The sequence below is a fragment of the Lissotriton helveticus genome, chromosome 9 (genome assembly GCF_964261635.1).
Source record: "Lissotriton helveticus chromosome 9, aLisHel1.1, whole genome shotgun sequence".
Taxonomy (NCBI): Eukaryota; Metazoa; Chordata; class Amphibia; order Caudata; family Salamandridae; genus Lissotriton; species Lissotriton helveticus.
In genome coordinates this window covers 913573007-913598391 of record NC_136070.1, presented here as the reverse complement: position 1 = coordinate 913598391, position 25385 = coordinate 913573007, and the positions used below count along the sequence as shown (strand labels likewise).

At 43.8% G+C, this 25385-nt stretch overlaps 1 protein-coding gene across 1 annotated transcript in view; it reads left to right on the top strand.

Annotated features, from left to right (window-relative positions):
- The window catches only part of LOC144783052 (distal membrane-arm assembly complex protein 2-like), a 103525-nt gene that overhangs the window by 21438 nt on the left and 56702 nt on the right, over positions 1-25385 (top strand). The window contains exons 2-3 of the mRNA XM_078662225.1: positions 5399-5589; positions 7780-7860. Coding sequence (XP_078518351.1) covers positions 5399-5589; positions 7780-7860 — 272 coding nt within the window. The remainder of the gene's footprint in view (positions 1-5398; positions 5590-7779; positions 7861-25385) is intronic.

Genomic DNA, 25385 nt, shown 5'->3' with positions numbered 1-25385 from the left:
CTAAAGCATATAAAAAGTGATGGGTGGAATGCTTGAATTAATCTCAGCCACCAGTAATTCCTCAGGCCGCATCCCAGCCCAATGTTATTTTGCATAAGTACTTAATCTTTTGCTTTTTGGTATACTGTAGTAGTCTGGATGGCCAGTCTCTACATAGTCCCCCGCTTTGACCTTGTATTATTGCCACTTGCCTCTGTAGGTCATTTTCTCAAAGGGACGAAAAAGCTGACTGCAGAGCGCAGGGAGGCCAGTCGGGGTGAGGGGGTTTCAACATTTTATATAAATCCTGCTTAACTGTAGACCACTGGGAAGTAGGAAAAGGGCGGGTAGGGGTAAGGCCGCAGGGGTTGGGCGGATGGAGACTTGTTGTCACTCCCAAAGTGAGGACAGGGTTAATCGGCTTGGTTGGTGTCATGGGAAAGGTCGGGAGGGCTGGTGTGACAGGGGGAACAGTAGGAGTGGCAGTGGGGATAGGAGTGGGTGGTGGTAGGGGGCATGCGGTGTGTGAGGTGTCAGGGCAGGGTACATTGGGGCATATGCAGGAGGACTTTCTAGCATGGTATCAAGCAAGGAATCACTTTCTTCTCCTCCCTCTATATGGACCTTTCCTTTTTCTTCACAGGCTGGATCACATTTTTGTACTCGGGCCCCATGCTCCCTATCGGCTATTTCTACCGATTTTGTTATTCGATTTTGTAAATTTTCTCTGCCGTGGTCGGCCATTGACAAATACGTTCTTGTTTTCTTTCTTGCACCTTCTAGCTCTCTGTTCTATATCTTTCCTCCAAAATCGGACAGATTCAAAAATGGGCGGGCACGTTTTTCCTTTTAATTAATTGTTCCTCTAAGTTGGCGAGGACTTGGGAGTCAAAGGAGCCATAAAGTGGCCACTGTAACTCCGCATTACTTTTCTTGGTGTATTTCACACAAAACAAGGAAAACATTACGGCAGCGGGGCCATATTTAATATACATAGTGTGGCCAGGAGTTCCTTCTGGAGACAACGAGCAGGCCTCCTCCAGCTGGGAGTCCTGCGTACACATACAACAACATAAACTCTTGAATTTACTACTGACCGGCATGCTTTTAAACAGATAACAGACACCAGCGGGTTCCTAAAACTCACCTCGCTTGCTTGTCTTTTGCAAAGGACAATAATTCATACAGATTTCATACAGAACAGACACCAGCGGGTTTTAAAATTCACCTCGCTTGCTTGGCGTTGGCAAAAGTCAATAATAAATTGGCTTTTGCGAAAGTCAATAACCGAATCATACAGACTTGGTGGATGATCAGTCCACCCTTACCTTACAGGGGTAGTTCTCTTCTGCAGACGTAGGGCTGTGTCCTGCTCCAGAAATTATTTGCTAGGGGACTCCAGCGAGAAGGCGGTCAAGTGGCCCAGACCGGGTGGGGAGGAACAACGGGTGAGTGGTCCGGTCTACGGGAATATAACAAGAATCCTTGGGTAGGGTGCCTCCGTCGGAGTCTCTCCGTGCACCTCCTCACGTCCACCGGGCCTGACCTCCGTTCTCATGGAGTCCCTATTCGGGCCGCCATTTGAAGAACCGGATTAACCCACTTACAGGGTCTCGGCGGCGGGGGAACCGCCCAAATCTTCCATACCCTTCATACGTAGTAAAAGGAAACACAGGACCCTTCGTCTGCAGGAGGAACCCAGATTTATTTCAATAGCCCGGGCTATGGACAGAGTCCCAAGCTAGTCAGAGAGAAAACCCAGGAGGCTGCTACTTTACTCTGTAGCTTACAAGCCTTTTATACATTTCTCATACCATTCTTTTGGCTGTCAGTCCATTGTCCAATCAGGGCAGTGTTTCTAGTTGATAGCTTGATCAAGGTGATGCTTGTAGTTGATGACCTGGTCAAGGCTTGGTACACAGAGCATTGACCACTCTATGCTTGTAGATGGTGACCTGGTCAAGGGCTTAGTACACAGAGCATTGTCCACTCTGCTTTGATCAGGGCTTTTTCTTTCAGGTCATTGTTCAATTGCCTGATCAAAGCCTGGTCTTTCAAGTCATTTGTTTATTTACCCTGATTAGAGTCCAGCAGTCAGACCATTGTCTAGATAACCTGATCACTGTGTCAAGGTTTTTTTTTATCAGGCTGGGAGCAGGAGAGGAAACATGAGTCATTCACTCCGGGTGAGGGCAATGTGGCTTTCTGATTAACTGAAGAGAACAGGGGGTTGGGCGGGTGACAGTTCCTGGGCAGAAATGCAGGCCTGCAAAAATTGATTTTTGTTGTGCTGATAGAATTTTCCTCGTACATCAGGAAAAACGAACAGGTGGGTTCTGTGAAAGTGTTTGCCACGAGATGGCAATGCAAAAACCAGTGGAGTCCTGTTAAAAATGATTGTTGATCGAAAGATTATTTCCCTCAGGCTTAATAAGGAAATGGGATTGGAAAGCCGATTTACCCCAAGACACCTTTATGGATGGGCATTAGACTAAGAGAGGTGACCGCCCATGGGCAATTCAGACACTGGGACAACATTCAAATATCGACTCTAAAGGGGTGTGGGATGCCAGTGGGATCATCCCATTCACACACTAATAAGCGGAGTATGATATTCATAAATCACAGACGTTGAGATTTCTCCAACATAAGAATGTATTATCTGTGAGTATTTTGGCCTACGTAGAAACCATGGAGGACTCAATCCTAGAAAGGAAGTTACTCAAAGACTATTTACTAACATTTTGCCTGCTTGCCTCTAATTTTGCTGAATTAGTTTTTGTGGGCCTTAGGATTCTGTGCACTTTACCACTGCTAGCCAGTGCTTAAGTGCTTGTGCTCACCCCCTTAAACATTGCTTGATTGGCATATACCTAATTGGCATATTTAATTTACTTATAAGTTCCCTAGAGTGGTGTACCATATACCTAGGGCATTTAAATTAAGTGCTACTAGTGGGCCTACAGCACATGTTGTGCCACCCACCTAAATAGCTCTATAAAACGTTTCCCAGGTTTGCCTTTGCAGCCTGAAGGCATTATCACACTGCAATGTCAACTTGCCATTTAAAACCCCTTGCCAAGCCTGAAACTCCCCTTTTATTACATATATCTCCCCTAAAGTAGGCTATAGATAGTCCACTGGGTAGGGTGCTGTGTAAGTAAAAGGTAGGACATGTACCTTTAAGTTTAGCATGTCCTGGTATTGAAAAACCCCTAAATTTGATTTTCACTACCATGAGGCTTACTCCTCTCGTATTGCATTTAATAAGTGGTGATTCCTAATTTGGAGAAGGTAGATCTGTCATGTTTAGTACCTATTGAATTGTATTGATAAATCCTCTTTAATGGCAAAGTCACATTTATCATTACAGTTTTGAAAATGCCAAAGTTTCCACTTTTGCGCTCTTAGCTCTGTGTGCCTGCAGCCTGTCTCTGTTGCACATCAGGGGAGGGTGACAGCTGGGCTTAGTGTCTCCCCCCTAGACAGCCACACACAATGGAAGCTTAGGTGTGACTTGATGGGCCATCCTGAGAGGGTGGGAGAGAGCATCTCTGCACAGCCCATCTGAATAGGCTGTGTCCTGTCCCCACACAAAGGGCTGTATAACTTTGTGCAGTGAGTCTGGAGCCAGGGCAGGAAGAGAGGATCTCTGTGCACTTCAGAGTTCCCTCTTTTGAAGTCTCCCCCACTTCAAAAACATCACTGCGTATAAGAACTAGACCTCAGACTCTACCACTTCAGAACACTTCCTGACCTCTGCCAGGAATAAGGACTGCTGTGCTGCTGAAAGACTGCCACTCTGCTGGACTGCTGCTACGGAAGAACTGCTTTCTTGCTGTACTAGCCTGCTGCTCCAGATTTAGGCGAGAAGGACTGGACCTGCATCACTTGACCCCAAGAATCCAGAGTGTCTCCAAGGACTTGTTGGGTGGCCTCCTGATATTAAATATCAGGGACATAAAAGACGTCAACTATCTCGCTTCTGCACCTGGACTCTGTTCTGCCTAGTGGTGCCACTCCGGTCCTGAGCCCTTGGTAGTGGTCCTACAGTTCTAGTTTCAGCTAAACCCACACATCCTCTCCCGAACCTGCGCATCAGCACTGTTGCATGGATTGAAACCAGCACATCACCTGTGCTGCTTGACCAGAACCGGCGCATTGCCTCTGCTGTGTGGATCAACCCAATGCATCACCTTCGGAATCTCCACTGCTTGACGCTCCTACCGGCTTGAGTTCTTCGTGTCTCCGTCGACAGCAGTCTCAACGTCAATGCCAAGAACTCTGCATCGCAGCCCCCTGCCGTCATTGGAGAGGTTGCATTGCTGAGGGTGCGCGAATCAGGACAGCGCATCACCGCTGCTCTGAGGATCAATACTAACGCATCACTTCGACATCGACGCATTTCTTTGGCTGCATCCCGCATCCTCCTCCTCTCCAGGATCGTTGACATTGATGCAACCCGGACTAATGTACTTTTGCTCTTCGGGTCAAGCCTGGGCCCTTTAGTTGGCTCGCACTCCATCGCGGACGGCCCGAACATTTGACTTTGTCCTGGTCCAGCACGACCAGGTATCCCTTGTTGGCGCTTGGTGCTTTTTGGTGTTATTTTCACTTAATACTTTAAAAATCAATTCTCCGGTTTTCCACATTGGATTTTTGTCATTTTGGTGTCAAATAATATGTTAAAATATTATCTAATCTTTTAAGATGGTTTGTGATTGTTCTGTTTTCACTTTATTACTGTGTGTGTGCTGCATATACTTTACTCATTGCCTCTAAGTTAAGCCTAACTGCTTGCATGCCAAGCTACCCAGGGTTAAGCACAGGTTAATTGAGTGGCTTTTTGTGGTTCACCCTGCAAAGAAGGGATTGTGCCTGTTGGTTGACCAGGGCTCACACCCTAGTCAACCACCAACCCCATCTCTTACACGTCTTGACTCCTGGCCTTATGTTACCAATATTTTCTCTTAGAAAGTTGGCCACTTCTTGCTAAAGGATCCTTCAGCCAACCCATGCATTTTAATCATAAGTTTGAGATGGACCATAATTTCACAATCAAGGGTCTCCCTCACCTTTGGCAGGCTCAGAGGCCATACCCTTAGTAGCTCTCCTATAGGATGTAAAGTGCGTTTCTGCCCAAAATAAGGCATTAGTGATATAGCATTACATTTTCTTTTACTAGAAATGGAAATGTTTGTTGTTTTTTTAAACGGTTACGCAAAAGTCTTTTTTGGTCTTTCTTTACTGTTTGTAATGGACTTTTAAAAATACTTTATCCTTGTAAAAAACTTTCAGTAGATAGATTTAGTATGGCTGTGAAACATCAGATTGGGATTTCCGAATTTCAGACTGTTAACAGTTGCAATTATTTTGAATGGTTTAATCCACCTGCAGTAAACATTTTCATTCTGTTTAGCTAAGGCCATGCAGGAGATATGTACGCTTTCTGGATATCTTCTGTCGGAATACCAGCAGCTCAGCCAGTCCCTCCCAGAGACCACTGAAGCAGACGATTCTCTCCTACCTGAATTCTAGGTTTTATGACATGGAAAACATCATCAACTGGAGCATCAGGTTGAAGCACTGGAGACTGCGCAAAAAAAATACGTATGTGGATGGCGATAAGGTTTTTTTAATCCATGGCTTGAAATGTAACAAAGTTGTCTAATGAAAATATACCACTCTAGTTTGAAGTTTGCATATTTCCATAACGGACATCTAAACCTCATAGGGCACATGAGTTGAACTAAAAGGACCTTTGATTATGAGTTCATGGAGTTGAAAGACCATAGTTGCAACAATAGACAGGTCCACCTATTATATTGGCATCACAGTCTCCTGAAGCACTGTGTGCCTCACCTAGGGTATTATTACGACTACGCGTGGTGGCGGTCTATGGACCGCCGGATTTTGCAGACCACCTGCCCTAATACAATTTAGGTGGTTGGACCGCTATAGGACTGCTGCGACCCCCGGGGATCCGTTATCCTGCGGCAGTCTTGCTGCATCCTGAGGCTGCAATATGCTGGTGATAGTACGGTGGCACCGCCAAGCTTACGTGTTTCCTCACCGCCACAGTTTTCATGGCGGTGAGCTTGTCATGAAAAGTGTTGTGGTGAGGAAGTATTGCTGCCTCTGGGCCTTGGGGTGCATCTGGAGGGGGAGGGGGGGACGAATGATGTGCCCCGCAGTCCATTTCATGCAGGAACGTGCTTTGGTGCTGCCACTGCGGTGCCTTGCTAAGGCACAAATATGAGCCTTAGAAAGGCACTGCCATGGGACCACCAAAGCACCGCCTGCCAGACCCTGATTAAACTCCTAATCTGGCGATGGCTTTGTCAATCTTGCACTGGGGCGCTGGAGTGGCAGCCTGCTGCATGACCGCTAAAGTCTTAATAAGGCCCTTAGTCTTCAGCGCTCTCTTCGCTGTCACTATACTTACTAATTTGTGCGTACCACAACCTAAGGGTATAAAGTCCTTTTTTTTTATGGCAGCAAATTTACAACTTTTGCATTTCTGATTTATGCTCCAAGTTTGCTTGTTTAAGTTGACCAATACGAAAAATTTCTGAGCACGTTTATATACCGCAATCTAGTGAAACGGAGAGAAGGTGGAAAATGTATGCATACCATTTGTAGGTGTCTACACAGTGGCTAATGAAAGCTAGTATTTTTTCTATTGTAACATAATTTGTTTCAGACGCTCCGAATTACTTTAACTGTGGGAAAGTGTAATACGTAACAACTTTGAGAGTTTGCAACGTTTCTCAAAGAATCTCACAGAGCCTGGGAGGAAACAAATGAGGCACCTGCGGCCCACGTACCACAGAACCTTTTTAATTCCTGGATGTTGCTGTATTTGTTCACAAAATAATCCGCTCCACACTGGGGACAGTAGTGACCGCTTTTATTATTATTTCCTTGTGATGTTTCAGTTGTTTTAACTGGATCATAATCGTTCTTTGTTTTGGATAGAATTTTTCTCTTGCTTATGTGCAGTATCTGCTAAGCAAGCCTTTGGAAAATAGGAAGGATACTCTTGACATTGATTTTGATTTGTGATTATCAGCAACGAATGATGCAAAGATAAGCCTCTGAAATTAGCAGCACTTAGCCATATCTACTCATGGCTTACAGTCTACACCTCAATAACCAGAGGTAGAACCGCTCTTTTCCATGGATTGATTAGCATTGAATTTACTGCAAGGTGAAGCCATTGTTAAATATTGTGTTGAGTTGTAAGTCTCTGCAGGGCAGCTTGGAGAGAAATAAATCGAATATCATTATTGCATGTAATCGCCTACTGAACTGTAATTTTCCTTTACCATCAGGATGTATCCTACCAAAATATGTAGTAACTCTACTCCAGGCAAATATGAAGTAACATTTCAGAACCTGTCTCCTGTTTCTGCACTTCTTCAGTGACATGTTAAGCTTTTTGCAATAAGTAGCATGATAGCAGATCATCTACAGAAATTGCTGCCTGATATGAAGGCAACCTTTGAGACTAAATACATCTTTCCTTTACCTGCTACAACAGAATATTTAATTTAAATATAAACTCCCATGTTTTCATGTTCTAATGAATTACTGTTGTTCTCCCTAAGAAAACCATTTTGCTCCACAATTGAATTCAATACTCTGGTATCAAAATGTCAGGTGAAAATCTCTCCGGTGCTCCTATGTAGGCAGATCAGCTTTTGTATATTTAAATTACAGGTCTCTAAGTTATAGATATTTTCTAGAAAATCGTGCTGGCAAGAACATGTACTGAAATAACTCCCTATTTTTCTGCAGGCATTTCACATACACAGAGAATCTGTACGGAAAGTATGTGGCAGCTGTATATTTCGTCCTTTGTCAAAAAGGGGCAGCAAGGTATGTGTTTTCTAAAAGCAAGCATAGTAACAGAAGCAAGATGAGTTACTTACATGTATATGATTTACATAAAAAAACTGACTGGTGGAAATCTGTTTAGGTTATGCTTTATCCACAAACCTGTGTTTCCAGAAAATTTTCAAATTGAATGACATTCAAAAGTTGTTTATTGTAACTTTGTAAGTGCCTTTCATCTATAGTGGTGCTGCAGTTCCTAGTTTTACCTTAGCTAACTGTTGTTGTATTTTCTTCTCCTTTCGTCTTTAGCCTCTCTTCTCCCGTTATACAAATGCCAGCTTCCAGCGCGCCACCACCTCTCTTCCCTCTTGTTATCGCCTTAGACAAACCACCACCTTTTAATGGTCTTGCTTGATAGCACAGCTGTCGCCAGACAATTATATGAGCATCACTAGAGAGGGGCTTTGGCTCCGTCCACATGTTTAGTGCCAGGAGTACATGTTTTGATTGGGTAGAAGTTGTGAGCTTTCACAAAGAAAAAAGTGCTTTCCAAATTGGATTCAGAATTAAAAAAAACATTTTTTTCAGTTCTAACAGCAGCTGTTGTATTTTCTGATTTTTGTGGTTCCAGTTTATTCTTTGGCATGCTGTTGGAACCGAAAAGTCCTTTGCATGGCGATGGGCATACTCTCCTGCCCTGATTGCCCAAACGCACTGATGCCTGGGCTGCAAATGCTGATTTTTGTTGTCATAGGCAAACACGGTGCCAATTATACAAGGATACCCTTATCTGCCCACGAAGACCAGGGTAAACATACTAGAATACAACAAATGTCCAGTGGGACTCGTTCACAGCAAACCCCTTATGTGACTCTGAGGTATGCACTATTATTTCATCATTCATATCTTATTAAATAATCTCAGATTAGCACATGACACTGTTCTCTTTATAGATCCTTGATATATGTTTCTGGGATCTTTGTGCAATATATACAGTGTGAGTATAGTGCAGATGATGCAGTGCTCAAGTGAAAAACATATATGTACAATTAGTATACACAAAGACACTGTAAAACAGCTACCTGGTTGTCAAATAATTCTCTTCAACTTGAAAGACCGTATACGTTTGTATGCAGAATCCCCCATGTAACTGAATACTAGAGCAACCAAGGGAGGGGTGCCGATAGTTTGACCCGCATTTACTGTTCGATCTAATCAGAACCAATGTCACCTGATTTTCGTACCTGCATCAAAAGGGAAACTAACACTCAGCCCATGCAATACGTTCTCCAAAGTACACCTTGATCTCTTCAGTAACTAAGTCTACTCACTATGCTCAGTGTGAGGATCTGGGCACTTTCAGTGGTTTACGGTTACAAGCTTCAATCTATGCAAACAAATGGAGCTAAACTTTCATTACCCCAATTCCCACAAATGGTACCAACATGTAGGCACGAAATCGCACCTCCTGGGTACAAAATATCATTTAATTCTCTGTATCTGTTACCGGCTAAATGCGGCCACCTCAATGTTTCATGCAGTGATTCAAGGTCGAGTTATCTTAGTAACTACGAAGCACGTGTCCAAACTATGATTGTGTTATTCGAAACACTCATCTGTCCACTTCCGAATTGTGATCCGCCCATGCGATATGAATCAATCAACTTATCCCCGTGGGGCAATCCATGTAGTGTCCCATACTTGGGTGCGTCCATAACTTAAAGAGACCACACTACTGGTAACTAATACCATACTAACTGTGAGCTGACAAAACTTCTAATTAGGGCCTCTCCCAGTTGAGAATGGATCGATATTGCCAAACGCAACAATCCTGTATTCAAGACCCTGAGACTCAACTATCATTATGCATGTAATGACCATGCATACCCCCTCGGCAGGTGCCAGCGCGTTCGTAAAGCGGCCATGTAGTGATAAAACTTCCACGCATTCTTGACGCGGACAGCTTAACTTTGTGTGCGACTCCTTCTGAGTATGTATCTGTGAAACTCCCCATCAGAAATTCATACCATGCTGTAGTAATCTGGCTCTTTATATAGTGGACCAAAAAGATGTACACTGTGTAAAGAGTCCAGGCAAGCCACCAAAGCAATTACAGAGGCACAAATAACATCCCAAATGCTCTTTTGTGGTAGTGTGACTGAACAGTTACTCAAATCGGAGGGTAGTGCTAAGCATTTATTGCACACACAAAGGCTGTAAGTGAGACACACACTCAATAAAGAAACCCAACACCAATTTATAAAAATAACATACTTTTATATGAATTTCGATACCAAGATCCTCAAAATCAGGTAAGTACTTTTCGATTTGTGCAGTTTTTGGCAGCTGTAATGTTATCATATGAGGGAAAAACGTGCTGCATTCGGGCACTTCACAGCAACTTATGGGGCCAATCTCCTAGACTTAAAGTGAGTATCGGGCAAGGTCCAAGGCCACACCAACAGGTCACCTCAGGAGGGTCTGGGGTGTCCGCATGCAGAGGTGTTATTGCGTCAGGTGTCCCAAGTCTGGAGTCCTCACCGTTTTTTGGAGTGCCTGCAGGGTGCGGGAAAGCAGCTCCGCTACTCCATGGGAGTTCCTGGGTCTTTGTTGAAGGCAGTCAGTCCTCCCAGGCTTTTGGAGGAACAGCAGCTGCAGGACAAGATGACTTATGGGCAAGTTTGTCGGGAACAGTAGACAGGCCGGCAGGGTTGGCACCAAGTCAGTTGCTTCTCGTGGCTCTTCAATGTCCTTCTTCTTAGGTCGTCAGGAATCTGATTTTCTGGTGCTCCCCTAAATACTAAATTTAGAGTTGTTAGGGGAGCGTAGGGTAGTAGCCAATGGGGTACTTACCCCTTGGATCACTATGCCGCCTATTGACTATTTCCTGTGGGAAGAGGTAATAACCCTGTCCCAGAGTTCCTAATTCTGCCATCACCAAGATGGCAGGCATTAACATTTAACATCCACATCAGGTAGCCCACCTTAGAGGTGGAACTAGCCTGAGGGCGGACACACCTCTCTGACTACTAATGTTCCTGCCTGTCCTGGTGCCAAATGGGCCCTGGTCAGGGGGTTTGGCATCTCCTCACCTGTGAGGGAAGCCAGATTCGGTTACCAAAGGCAGTGGACTCTTTGAAGCTCCTTGCCTGGGATGCAAATTTTCCAGCCTCCTTCTTGGAGGAGGTGTAAAACACCTCCCTCCAGAGCAGGCATTGTTCCTGACATATTGGGAGCGTGGACTCTCACCCCTGGGGTCAGAAACTCGTCTGTGTGGCTGGTTGGACTGGACCAGTCAGTCAGCACACTTGAGGACAGGTAGGGTTGAGGGGGTACTTCTAAGATATACTCTGGGTTCATGTATTAATAAATCCAATCACTGGAGTCAGTGTGGGTTTATTAATGTGAGGTGTTTGATACCAAACACCATATGTTTCAGTTAAACCATTATGTAACTGGGGACCTCGTTTTGACCAGTACATACCTTAAGATGGCTTTCCTGCTCACTTGCAATATCCAGTAATAGAACTAGACATCACAGGTGCATATGCCCTGACATAAAATATAGTGCACCCTGCCATAGGACTCAAAGGCCTGCTGTTGGGGTGACTTACATATATTAGATGCAGTGACTTGGGCATGACACACAGGAGTGTGCCATGTCATGTTTTCACCTATGGTTTGCACCATGTCACGCAGCCTACAATGGCATTCTGTGTGGAATATGTGTGTGGTTCCCTTAGGGTACCATAAGAAATGCTGCAGCCCTTTGGGGACCCTCTTTAGCACTCATCCCTCAGGGACCTGGGGTACCATTTATTAGGGGCTTACAGGGGTGCTAAAGTCCTTAGTCAATTGTAGGACAATTCGACAATACCTTGCTTTGGGGAAGGAGCACTGGCACTGAGGTCTGGTTAGCAGGCCTTATTGCACTGTCAGAGTCGAAAACCTGCATCTAGTAGCTAAAAAGAGGGCAAAAAGTGGGTGGATAACTGCAACAAAAGCCCAGTTACCTACACATGCAACTCGTGGGCTGCTTGTACTATTTTGATTGGGTCCCACTCACTAGTCCAATTAGATCCATTACAAATCAAAAACAGTATGGTCACACAAGGAGAAACAGGAGTATGCCCTGATTCATCATGTTATCTTTAATATCTACCAAGGCCTGTGATTACAAGAACCTCTGCCATCAAAACTGCCACACATTCCCTGCATCTGTGATTGTGCTCCTCTTTAATCTTTCTCTGTTCTTTCAAAGCCAGATTAACACGCGGCAAACACTCCTGTTTTATCACCACAAGTGTCTAAAATAAATAGACCGTAAGCCAACCACTTCCATCTTGGAGGTACAGGCCTATCCTAAAACCAACTCACTACAGTACCAATTGCAATATTGAGTTGTTGATAACTGTGTATGTTCATCCAAAACCCTTATTAGTGTTTCTAGTCAACACTTAATTCATATAACCCAACAATGGACAAATCAGTCCTACACTGGTCCATGAATGAGACCATGAGACAGGCACCACGTTTGTCATTGCATCACACCATACATAATACAATCTAAATTTGTCATATAAATTAGAAACCATGATCAATGACTTACACCTTATAATGTTGCTGTCAGAACCCCTTTTAGAGGCCCACAGGGCACGTAGAGAGTACTGGATCCAACCATGGTGGCGGAGGCCTTTTACTGCTGATGTTCCGGGGCCAGCCTACTATGTATTCTTAGCAACTGGGCAAAGTACCCCTTCTGTACTTGACTCTCAGTGGTAAACGTGGGCCAGCAGTCCCAGGCTCCCTTGGGGGGATGTGGATACAGATTAGTAAACACCGGCTCACAGCTCAAAGTTTGCGGAGCAGCAGCACTAAATCAATACCCAGTCAATTACTCACTTTTATGAAAAAAATAAGTATTTTATTTCTACCACTAACCACCCGAAGAATACAACATTCACTAACATGTAAACAGTCCTCCCCTTAGGTCTGGATTCTAGTATCCCTCTGCCGATTCCCTGTCCCACTCCTCGCATTAGCCATTGTGGTTATTCTCCATTCGCTATTGGAAATCTTCAGAGTATGCCCACAGGTAGTCAGAGTCTCCACTACAACTCTGACGACTTAGCACCAAGTTCCCCCGGGAACATAAGGCTTAAGACTAGTCTTAACCGCATCAGTAGGAAGGAACCGTTCGGAGCACTGGAATACGCCCCTTCCACAATTGCTCACAGCAGGTCCAGCCCATATCAGTGGAGTCAATAAAGGACATGCCCTATGCACACTGGAATGAGAATCAAACATGGGATTGTATCCTGTTAAGTCAAAACATATTCGCAACACAGCTGCCAAGAAAAACACAGTTCCTTTAGATTGATGAACTCTTCATTTAACAGTTCTTGCACGCCAGCCGACACGTGTTTCGTCGCAATTGGAATGTAATTTCCACTACTCCTCAGGGCTGTGGAGGGAGGCAAAATTGGCAATGGAGTATACAAGACATATATTGTTATACTTTTCGTGTATACCGGTTGGTCAGGTGTAACCGGTGGTGCACTTTTTTATACTTAGCCCTATATAAAGTGAAAAAGTTTTTATGGACATGCATAGTGGAAACCAAAAAGGGGGAACCAATACCAGGGTTGTGTATGAAAATGAGGAAAAAATGTGACGGTTTAAAACTATCAATGTACGGCGGGTACATGTCTCATTATTTCAGATGCCAAATGGAAGGAGAACGGTGGGTGTTGTGAGTCTACCTCTCAAAACATGCAAGTGCCCTATACATTCTGTCATACATAAATACTGGAGAAAAAAACATTGTGCCTTTAGGAAAGGAAAGGTGTAGATGAAGGTCTGTAGGTATATGGGAGAAAGAAAAATAAGAGGGAAATTGTAAACATGGGCCCTAATGAGGGCAATGCTCTCAGACCAGATAATTACTCAAAGAAATCAAATATTTCTCCAGCTCACCGCTAAGCCGGTGATAATTCCGACCCGGCTTCGCTCAAGACCAGGTGTTTTATGTAGAAGGCCCACGTCAAGGACCCGTGAGTTCTGTGAAAGGATCCCGCAAGGAGCAAAGACAGGAAGGGAGGGGTAAACATAAACGGAGTATTAAAAACATGCCTTGAACCTGTTTTGAAAGTAGAGCACAAGCATACATCCGGGGAATGGGGGGCGGGGGAGGGGGGGTGTTAACTTAATGGGGGTTGTTAATCTGTGAAGGTGGGGTTCCATTGCAGACTTTCAATGTTACCAGATAAATGTGAGGTCTCACCGGGTATCAAGAGCTCGTGTGTGAGATCTTGGTCGTTAACTTTATTCAGAGGTATGAAAGTGGGGCTTGTTAGGTCCTCCACGGAGGTCCGAAATACTAAATAAAAAGGATAACAAGAGGAAGATAAAGACGGGAGGTAATTAATTAACTGCGCCTGACCAGCGTGCTACCGATTAGATCTAGAACAAAAGAAAAGCGGAGACTCGTTCTAATGTAATGTTAATTACCCGTAATGGTGTTTCAGAAAGTCTCTTATTGCAGGCTGGTGGTTGGTTACATACGGCGAACATATCAGTTCCCGTGTGTTCAAGGGCCCTAAACGGAGAAGCAGGAGACAGGGGGGGCAGTACCGTCAGTGAAATAGTTCAGACATAATTCTGATTCCCTGCGTTCTCATTTTCCTGGACCGCGCAAATACACTTACCGGGTTGCCGGTCTCGCTTGTTCTTCAGCGCTGCAGATTCGTAGGGTGGGTTAATCGTGTTCCTGGTAGTGGACACGTGACCCGAACCCGGAATTCCTTAAGTACTGAATATCTCAAAATGCAAGCCCCGGATGTTGGTAGCTAGAGCGCGGGAGAGTAAGACGTGTATACCGTGATTATCGGAGGAACTGAGTCAAACGAAAAAGTGAGAATGTCGCTATACATCCGGATTCGTAAAGAACTCGAGTGCAGGTGCGACTCGAGAAAGTCTTTCTGTACAGAAGATCTATTCAAGAATATATTCAGATAGAAATTCTTTTAATGAGTTAAAGAGCACGTTCTAAGACCCGGATACGGGAGACTGGAACGATAATAGTCATAATGATCAGATTTATCACACAGGCGAGTGTATCATTTCAAAAACTCTGCCTGAGGTTGAGTAAATGAAGGATTCCGTTGGGACAGAGTACGTATTATAAGAGTTGAGACACATTCCTGTGTGAGGATGTGTCCTAATAAACGTGGAGACCGTCTTTGTAGTTCTCAGACGAAAATGGTCAGGATACTAAATAAGACAAACAGACCTATGGTGTGGTCCATGCATGCACAATAAAAACACTTGTAATCAATTGGAAGGTGAACATGCAGCCACACTGTGCCCATGAACCGCTGATAAGCGGTGATGTACATTCATTGTGGTACAGAGACATTTAGTATAGAATCTTGTAGAACATAACAATCGTTCCATTTCAGAACACATAAAGCCTTAACCAGACTATTAAAGACATCCTCAAATGAATGGATCTGCACAAACGATGGATATCCACCACAGTGCATACATGTGTTTCTTGGTGCACTGAAGTTCTTGTGAGGTTTCGTGAATGTAGTCTGTAAGTGTATATATTCATTTCATAAGTATCAAAGTACAGTTTATACATACATAGATAGTGAAGAAAGAGCACTATGGGGAGTGCTTAATGTTCGCATAGTACAAAAATCATCGTCATCAGGCATGGACACAGCATATATAGCCGTATCTTACAGTAAAACTAATTTTTAAGGTAACGCATGTCGGTTCAATTCAGAACATCAGTATGTAATGATTAAAAGGCACCCTATGTTACATCCCATTCGGGAATGTGTACACCTGGAAAATTACTCTACATATATTCGGTTGTATAATTAGTCACCCAGAAAATATTGTAGTTCTTGGTCATAATTGAGCCCATGGCTCACCGCACAAAGACGCAAAATCCACATTGCTCCAAGGCGCCTTAACCTAAGTTCTCTGTTGCCACCTCGTACGTTGGGTTGAGCAATCTAGATACCGAAAAAGGTTACTTTTTTTGTCTGAGATCTGATCCTGGTACGCAGCCGCGTGCAAGGCAACAGGATACTTGAGGTCCTGTTTATGAATAGCTCTCATGTGTTCCTCTATTCTATCCTTGAGGGGTCGGATCGTGCTGCCCACATAATATTTTCGGCAAGTACATTCGATAATGTAGACCACTAATCGTGTGGTACAGTTAATGTTGGTTCTGATTGAGTACCGTTCACCTTTGGGTCCACAGAATTGTTTGATTCCGTGTCTTGCCCATCTGCACATGGAGCAGAAACCAGATTTATAAAAACCCTGGCTGCGTGGTGTAAGCCAGGTGGTTCTCGTGATGCTCTGCGGAACCGTTGGGCTAAGCCTGTTCTTTAAAGTTCTCCATCTCCTGAATGTTATTTGTGGGAACTCTGCAATATATTCTTGAATGGTTTTGTCTGATCGCAAAATCCCCTAATGTTTGGTGAGGCTTTTGCGAATAGCGTGATGCAAGCCATTGAAATCAGTGATTAATCGAATCTGTGTAGCACCGGATTGTGTTCTGGCTTGTGTTTTAAGCGTTTCAGACCTCTTGACTTTTTTGATTCTCTGGGTAGCTTTCTGTAGGATATTCTCTGTGTAGCCCCTCTTACGGAAGCGGTTTTTAATCTCTTGTAAATCTCTTTTGAATACTGTGTCATCGCTGCAGTTCCTGCGAGCTCTAAGAAATTCTCCATAAGGTATGGCCCCAATTTGATGGGGGGGGATGCGAGCTAGTCGCATGTAAAACTGCGTTGCAGGCAGTACTCTTCCTGAACAGTTTGCTTTGTAGAATGCCATCCTCAGCATAGATTTCCAAATCTAGAAATTTAATCTTAGTGGTGCTAGATTGCATCGTTAAGCTCATTTCCCATGTATTGTTATTCAGGTGTATATAAAAGTCCTGTAGAAGTTCTTGTGTACCTGACCAGAGGAGAATGCAGTCCTCTATATATCGACCCCAGAATATAATGGAGTCTACAAAGGAGCCGCCCTTGGGTCCCCATATCAGGTTTGTTTCTAAGGCGCCCATAAAGAGGTTCGCGAAGGATGGAGAAAATTTCGAACCCTTGGCCACTCCCTTTGTCTGCCTGAACCATAAGTTGTCACACATGAAATAATTATTTTTCAGAATCAGTTCCATCATTGCTATGAGCATATTTGTGTGCTGCCACATAGTGACAGGTCTGTTGTGAAGTGTTTTTGTGAGGACCTTCATGCCCAGTTCGGGATTAATGATAGTGTAGAGTGCTAACACATCAAACGTGGCTAAAATGGTCCCTGTTTGCCATTGGAGATCTGATAGTGTGTTCAAAATATGCTTCGTATCTTGGATGTAAGATGGAAGATTCCGTACTATGGGTCCCAGGAAGAGGTCAACATACTCCGCTATCTCTCCGTGGGTCCCCCTATGCCCGATATAATGGGTCTGCCTGGTGGAAAAGGAAGATGTTTGTGCACCTTGGGTAGCATGTATAGCCAAGGAATAGAGGGTCTGAACACTTTTAGGTACAAGTATTCTTCCTCATTGAGTAAGCCTGTCTCTTTCAGATGCCAAGTTTCTTGTTGATTTCGGTGGTGAGGGCCCCCATGGGGTTGTGGTCCCGGCGCTCATAGCAGGAGGTATCCTGCAGTTGGCTGTGGATCTCTTCCAGGTAGTCTTTTTTTTATCCATGACCACCACATTGCCACCCTTATCCGCCTCCCTAATGATGATGTCATGATCCTTGGTGAGATGGCTGAGTGCTACCCTTTCACCTTGTGTGAGATTATCTCTGTACTTCAGGGTTTTGTGATCTTTTCTGTCGTCAAGTCTTTCGATGTCCTCTAGGACACGTTTATGGAAATTATCGAATGCGTTCCCTCCTGGCAAGGTCGGAATCCACTTGGATTTGGACCTCAAGCCACTTACAATACTGAAATCTGACTCAATATTAAGTTCCTCTACAAGTCGCTCCATATCATAAGGTGTTTGCTCTATGTCTGTGAGTGAGAGTAGTCATTGTGTGGTTTGTATGTTACTAATTGATAAAACATCAGATGCAAACTGAGTCGGGATGTTTCGAGATGCTTTATTTGAGGATTAATTATTTGCAAAGTGTTTTTTCAGTTTCAAATTGCGGATACATTTCAATAAGTCAATTTTGAGTTTGCAAATATCAGCAGTGGCATAGGGATTAAAGTTGAGCCCTTTGCTTAAAAGTGTGGTCATGTCAGGGGTGAGGGTCTTGGAGGAGAGGTTTATGACTTGTACCTCATCAGCTCCCATGTTATTCAGTTCTTCGAGGTCCCCGATCTCAATTTCCTCCTGTACTCCTCTGCACCCGCCCCTCCTGCCCCTACGGGTTTTGGATCTGGGATTCTGTTGCCTCTTCTTATGCATTGAATTTCGCATAAAAAAGAGGACTTTCCCTCTTGGCCCATGTTAATTGAAACATCCGTTTCGCTGCCACTCACACTCACTGTGCTAAGGGAGGTATTGCTTGAGGAAGCAGAACCAAGTCCTGTTTCTGTTATCCTATTCTTGTCTGGTTGTGTAGGTTGCGTACCATAAAGTCATATTTCTTGGCATATGTAAAAACCCTCCCTTCTTTATAACCTCTGGGCATAAGGTCATCACAAAAACACTTCACAACAGACCTGCTACTATGTGGCAGCACACGAATATGCTCATGGCAATGATGGAACTGATTGTGAAAAATAATTATTTCATGTGTGACAGACTGGTTCAGGCAGACAAAGGGGGTGGCCATGGGTTTGAAATTTTCTCCATCCTTCGCGAACCTCTTTATGGGCGCCTTAGAAACCGACTTGATATGGGGACCCAAGGGCAGCTCCTTTGTAGACTCCATTATATTCTGGGGTCGATATATAGACGATTGCATTCTCCTCTGGTCTGGTACACAAGAACTTCTACAGGACTTTTATACACACCTGAATAACAATACATGGTAAATGAGCTTCACGATGCAATCTAGCACCACTAAGATTGAATTTCTAGATTTGGAAATCTATGTTGAGGATGGCATCCTACAAAGCAAACTGTTCAGGAAGAGTACTGCCTGCAACGCAGTTTTACACACGACTAGCTCGCATCCCCCCCATCAAATTGGGGCCATACCTTATGGAGAATTTCTTAGAGCTCGCAGGAACAGCAGCGATGACACAGTATTCAAAAGAGGTTTACAAGAGATGAAAAACTGCTTCCATAAGAGGGGCTACACAGAGAATATCCTAGAGAAAGCTACCCAGAGAATCAAAAAAGTCAAGAGGTCTTAAACACTTAAAACACAAGCCAGAACACAATCAGGTGCTACACAGATTCGATTAATCACTGATTTCAATGGCTTGCATCACTCTATTCGCAAAAGCCTCACCAAACATTGGGGGATTTTGCGATCAGACAAAACCATTCAAGAATACTTTGCAGAGTTCCCACAAATAACATTCAGGAGAAGGAGAACTTTAAAGAACAGGCTTAGCCCAACGGTTCAGCAGAGCATCACGAGCACCACCTGGCATACACCACCCAGCCAGGGTTTTTATAAATGTGGTTTCTGCTCCATGTGCAGATGAGCGAAACACGGAATCAAACAATTCTGTGGACCCAAAGGTTAACCGTACTCAATTAGAACCAACATTAACTGTACCACACGATTTGTGGTCTACATTATCGAATGTACTTGCCGAACATATTATGTGGGCAGCACGATCCGACCCCTCAAGGATAGAATAGCGGAACACATGAGAGCTATTAATAGACAGGACCTCAAGTATCCTGTTGCCTCTCACGCGGCTGCGTGCCAGGATCAGACCTCAGACAAAAAAGTAACCTTTTACGGTGTCTAGATTGCTCAACCCAACGTACGGGGTGGCAACAGAGAACTTAGGTTAAGGTGCCTTGAAGCAATGTGGATTTTGGGCCATCGTGCGGTGAGCCATGGGCTCAATTATGACCAAGAACTGCAATATTTTCTGGGTGACTAATTATACAACCGAATATATGTAGAGTAATGTTCCAGGTGTACACATTCCCGAATGGGATATAACATAGGGTGCCTTTTAATAATTACATACTGATGTTCTGAATTGAACCGACATGTATTACCTTAAAAATGAGTTACTGTAAGATACGGCTATATATGCTGTATCCATGCCTGATGACAATTATTTTTGTACTATGCGAACATTAAGCACTCCCCATAGTGCTCTTTCTTCACTATCTATGTATGTATAAACTGTACTTTGATACTTCTGAAATGTATATATACACTTACAGACTACATTCACTAGACCTCACAAGAACTTCAGTGCACCAAGAAACACATGTATGCACTGTGGTTGATATCCATCGTTTGTGCAGATCCATTCATTTGAGGATGTCTTCAATAGTCTGGTTAAGGCTTTATGTGTTCTGAAGTGGAGCGATTGTTATGTTCTACAAGACTCTATACTAAATGTCTCTGTACCACAATGAATGTACATGACCGCTTATCAGCGGTTCACGGGCACAGTGTGGCTGCATGTTCACCTTCCAATTGATTACAAGTGTTTTTATTGTGCATGCACGGACCACACCATAGGTTTGTTTGTCCTATTTAGTATCCTGACTATTTTCGTCTGAGAACTACAAAGACGGTGTCCACGTTAATTAGGACACATCATCGCACAGGAATGTGTCTCAACTCTTATAATACGTACTCTGCCCCAACGGAATCCTTCATTTACTCAACCTCAGGCAGAACATTTGAAATGATACACTCGCCTGTCTGATAAATCTGATCATTATGACTATTATCGTTCCAGTCTCCCGTATCCGGGTCTTAGAACTTTTTCTTTAACTCATTAAAAGAAGTTATATCCGAATATATTCTCGAATAGATCTTCCGTACAGAAAGTCTTTCTCGAGTCGCACCTGCACTCGAGTTCTTTACGAATCCAGATGTATAGCGACATTCTCACTTTTTCGTTTGACTCACTTCCTCCGATAATCACGGTATATACGTCTTACTCTCCCGCGCTCTAGCTACCTACATTCGGGGCTTGCATTTTCAGATATTTCGTACTTAAGGCCTTCCGGGTTCGGGTCACGTGTCCCCTACCAGGAACACGATCGACCCACCCTACGAACCTGCTGCGCTGAAGAACAAGCAAGACCGGCAACCCGGTAAGTGTATTTGCGTGGTCCAGGAAAATGAGAACGCAGGGAATCAGAATTATGTCTGAACTATTTCACTGACTGTACTTCCCCCCTGTCTCCAGCTTCTCCGTTTAGGGCCCTTGAACACACGGGAACTGATACGTTCGCCGTATGTAATCGACCACCAGCCTGCAATAAGAGACTTTCTGAAACACCATTACTGGTAAATAACATTACATTAGAACGAGGCTACACTTTTCTTTTGTTCTAGATCTAATCGGTAGCGCGCTGGTCAGGCGCAGTTAATTAATTACCTCCTGTCTTTGTCTTCCTCTTGTTATCCTTTTTATTTAGTATTTCGGACCTCCGTGGAGGACCTAACAAGCCCCACTTTCATACCGCTGAATAAAGTTAACGACCAAGATCTCACACACGAGCTCTTGATACCCGGTGAGACCTCACATTTATCTGGTAACATTGAAAGTCTGCAATGGACCCCACCTTCACAGATTAACAACCCCCATTAAGTGAAAAACCTCTCCCCCCGCCCCCCATTCCCTGGATGTATGCTCGTGTTCTACTTTCGACACAGGTTCATGGCATGTTTTTAATACTCCGTTTATGTTTATCCCTTCCTCCCTGTCTTTGCTCCTTGCGGGATCCTTTCACAGAACTCACGGGTCCTTACCGTGGACCTTCTATATAACACACCTGGTCTTGAGCGAAGCTGGGTCGGAATTATCACCGGCTTAGTGGTGAGGTGGAGAAATATTTGATTTCTTTGAGTAATTATCTGGTGTGAGAGCATTGTCCTCATTAGGGCCCATGTTTACAATTTCCCTCTTATTTTCCTTTCTCCCATATACCTACAGACCTTCATCTACACCTTTCCTTTCCTAAGAGTACAAGGTTTTTTTCTCCAGTATTCACGTATGAGTGACACAATATAAAGGGCACTTGCATGTTTTGACACGTAGACTCACGACACCCACCGTTCTCCTTCCATCCGGCTTCTGAAATAATCAGACATGTGCCCGCTGTACATTGATAGTTTTAAACCGTCACATTTTTTCCTCATTTTCATACACAACCCTGGTATTTGTTCCCCCTTTTTGGTTTCCACTATGCGTGTCCATAACATTTTTTTAACTTTATATAGGGCCAAGTATAAAAAGTGCACCACCGGTTACACCTGACGAACCGGTATACACGAAAAGTATAACAATATATGTCTTGTATACTCCATTGCCAATTTTGTATCCCTCCCCAGCCCTCAGGAGTCGCAGAAATTACATTCCAATTGCGACGAAACACGTGCCGGCTGGCGTGCAAGAACTATTAAACGAAGAGTTCATCAATCTAAAGGAACTGCGTTTTTCTTGGCAGCTGTGTTGCTAATATGTTTTGACTTAATAGGATACAATCCCATGTTTGATTCTCATTGCAGTGTGCATAGGGCATGTCCTTTATGTAAATTTGTGCGTTGGTTGTGCAACACACATATTGAGGGGTTATAGGGCTTATCCCCTCGCCCTCTTTGCACCTCCACTCAACTACTTTCTCTGACCCTTTCTTTGCGGAAAACAGTTAGCTGAGCACCCAGTATTTCCCCTCATTTCTAAAAATCCTTTCCTTTGGTTACTATCCCTACAGAGCAGGGGGGCAGCCGCTACGCAAATCCTTCTCCATAGAGCTAGACACTCCTAACTCTTTGCTTTTCAATATGAATAGAGATAAAGCTGCCGAGGAAATGTTCGAGAGCCTAGCTAAGGGTATGTCCACACAGAAGGCTACCACTAGTGGGAACCCACCTACTAAGGAAGGTCTTAAAGACAAATTTGTTAAATTGGAAAAACTGAAGAAACAGGAAAATTCCAAGTGGTGGGATGGCACCACATTAAGACAGTACATACGTCTTAAACGTATACCTAGGGGGCTCAGAGCCCAAATCTTTCCCACTGATGACGATCTAGATACCGATCTTCTAAGTAAATGGGAGGGGGCACTTATAGACAATTCCATTACTCTTATGGACATCCTCATAGAGAGTGCTGACCGCAAAGTCACAAAACTCCAATCGGAAATTGCACTCCTAGAACAAGAAATTAAGGATTTGAATTTGCCTGAAGCCACTGTAAAAAACTATACTATTCATGATGAGATTCTTTTAAAACACCAAAATGAAATCAAGAATCGCAAAGCCAGGCAATTAAAAAGGGATGAGGCGGATTATAAAGAAGGGACGGTATTTACATATGCCAAGAAATATGACTTTATGGTACGTAAGCCTACACAACCAGACAAGAATAGGATGACAAACAGGACTTGGTTCTGCTTCCTCAAGCAATACCTCCCTTAGCACAGTGAGTGTGAGTGGCAGCGAACGGATGTTTCAATTAACATGGGCCAAGAGGGAAAGTCCTCCTTTTTTATGCGAAATTCAACGCATAAGAAGAGGCAACAGAATCCCAGATCCAAAACCAGGAGGGGCGGGTGCAGAGGAGTACAGGAGGAAATTGAGATCGGGGACCTCGAAGAACTGCATAACATGGGAGTTGAGTAGGTACAAGTCATAAACCTCTCCTTCAAGACCCTCACCCCTGACATGACCACACTTTTAAGCAAATGTCTCAACTTTAATCCCTATGCCACTGCTGATATTTGCAAACTCAAAATTGACTTATTCAAATTTATCCGCAATTTGAAACTGAAAAAACACTTTGCAAATAATGAATCCTCAAATAAAGCATCTCGAAACATCCAGACTCAGTTTGCATCTGATGTTTTATCAATTAGTAACATACAAACCACACAACTACTACTCTCGCTCACAGACATAGAGCAAACACCTTATGATATGGAGCGACTTGTAGAGGAACTTAATATTGAGTCAGATTTCAGTATTGTAAGTGGCTTGAGGTCCAAATCCAAGTGGATTCCGACCTTGCCAGGAGGGAATGCAATCGATAATTTCCATAAACGTGTCCTAGAGGACATCGAAAGACTTGACGACAGAAAATATCACAAAACCTTGAAATACAGAGATAATCTCACACAAGGTGAAAGGGTAGCACTCCGCCATCTCACCAAGGATCATGACATCATCATTAGGGAGGCGGATAAGGGTGGCAATGTGGTGGTCATGGATAAAAAAAGACTACCTGGAAGAGATCCACAGCCAACTGCGGGATACCTCCTGCTATTAGCGCCTGGACCATAACCCCATGGGGGCCCTCACCACCGAAATCAACAAGAAACTTGGCATCTGGAAAGAGACAGGCTTACTCAATGAGGAAGAATACTTGTACCTAAAAGTGTTCAGACCCTGTATTCCTTGGCTATACACGCTACCCAAGTTGCACAAACATCTTCCATTTCCACCAGGCAGACCCATTATATCGGGCATAGGGGGACCCACGGAGAGATTAGCGGAGTATGTTGACCTCTTCCTGGGACCCATAGTATGGAATCTTTCATCTTACATTCAAGATACGAAGCATATTTTGAACACACTATCAGATCTGCAATGGCAAACAGGGACCATTTTAGCCACGTTTGATGGTAGCACTCTACACTATCATTAATCCCGAACTGGGCATGAAGGTCATCAGAAAAACACTTCACAACAGACCTGCTACTATGTGGCAGCACACGAATATGCTCATAGCAATGATGGAACTGATTCTGAAAAATAATTATTTCATGTGTGACAACTTATGGTTCAGGCAGACAAAGGGAGTGGCCATGGGTTCGAAATTGTCTCCATCCTTCGCGAACCTCTTTATGGGCGCCTTAGAAACAAACTTGATATGGGGACCCAAGGGCAGCTCCTTTGTAGACTCCATTATATTCTGGGGTCGATATATAGACGATTGCATTCTCCTCTGGTCAGGTACAAAAGAACTTCTACAGGACTTTTATACACACCTGAATAACAATACATGGGAAATGAGCTTCACGATGCAATCTAGCACCACTAAGATTGAATTTCTAGATTTGGAAATCTATGTTGAGGATGGCATCCTACAAAGCAAACTGTTCAGGAAGAGTACTGCCTGCAACGCAGTTTTACACACGACTAGCTCGCATCCCCCCCATCAAATTGGGACCATACCTTATGGAGAATTTCTTAGAGCTCGCAGGAACTGCAGCAATGACACAGTATTCAAAAGAGATTTACAAGAGATTAAAAACCGCTTTCGTAAGAGGGGCTACACAGAGAATATCCTAGTGAAAGCTACCCAGAGAATCAAAAAAGTCAAGAGGTCTGAAACACTAAAAAAACAAGCCAGAACACAATCCGGTGCTACACAGATTCGATTAATCACTGATTTCAATGGCTTGCATCACTCTATTCGCAAAAGCCTCACCA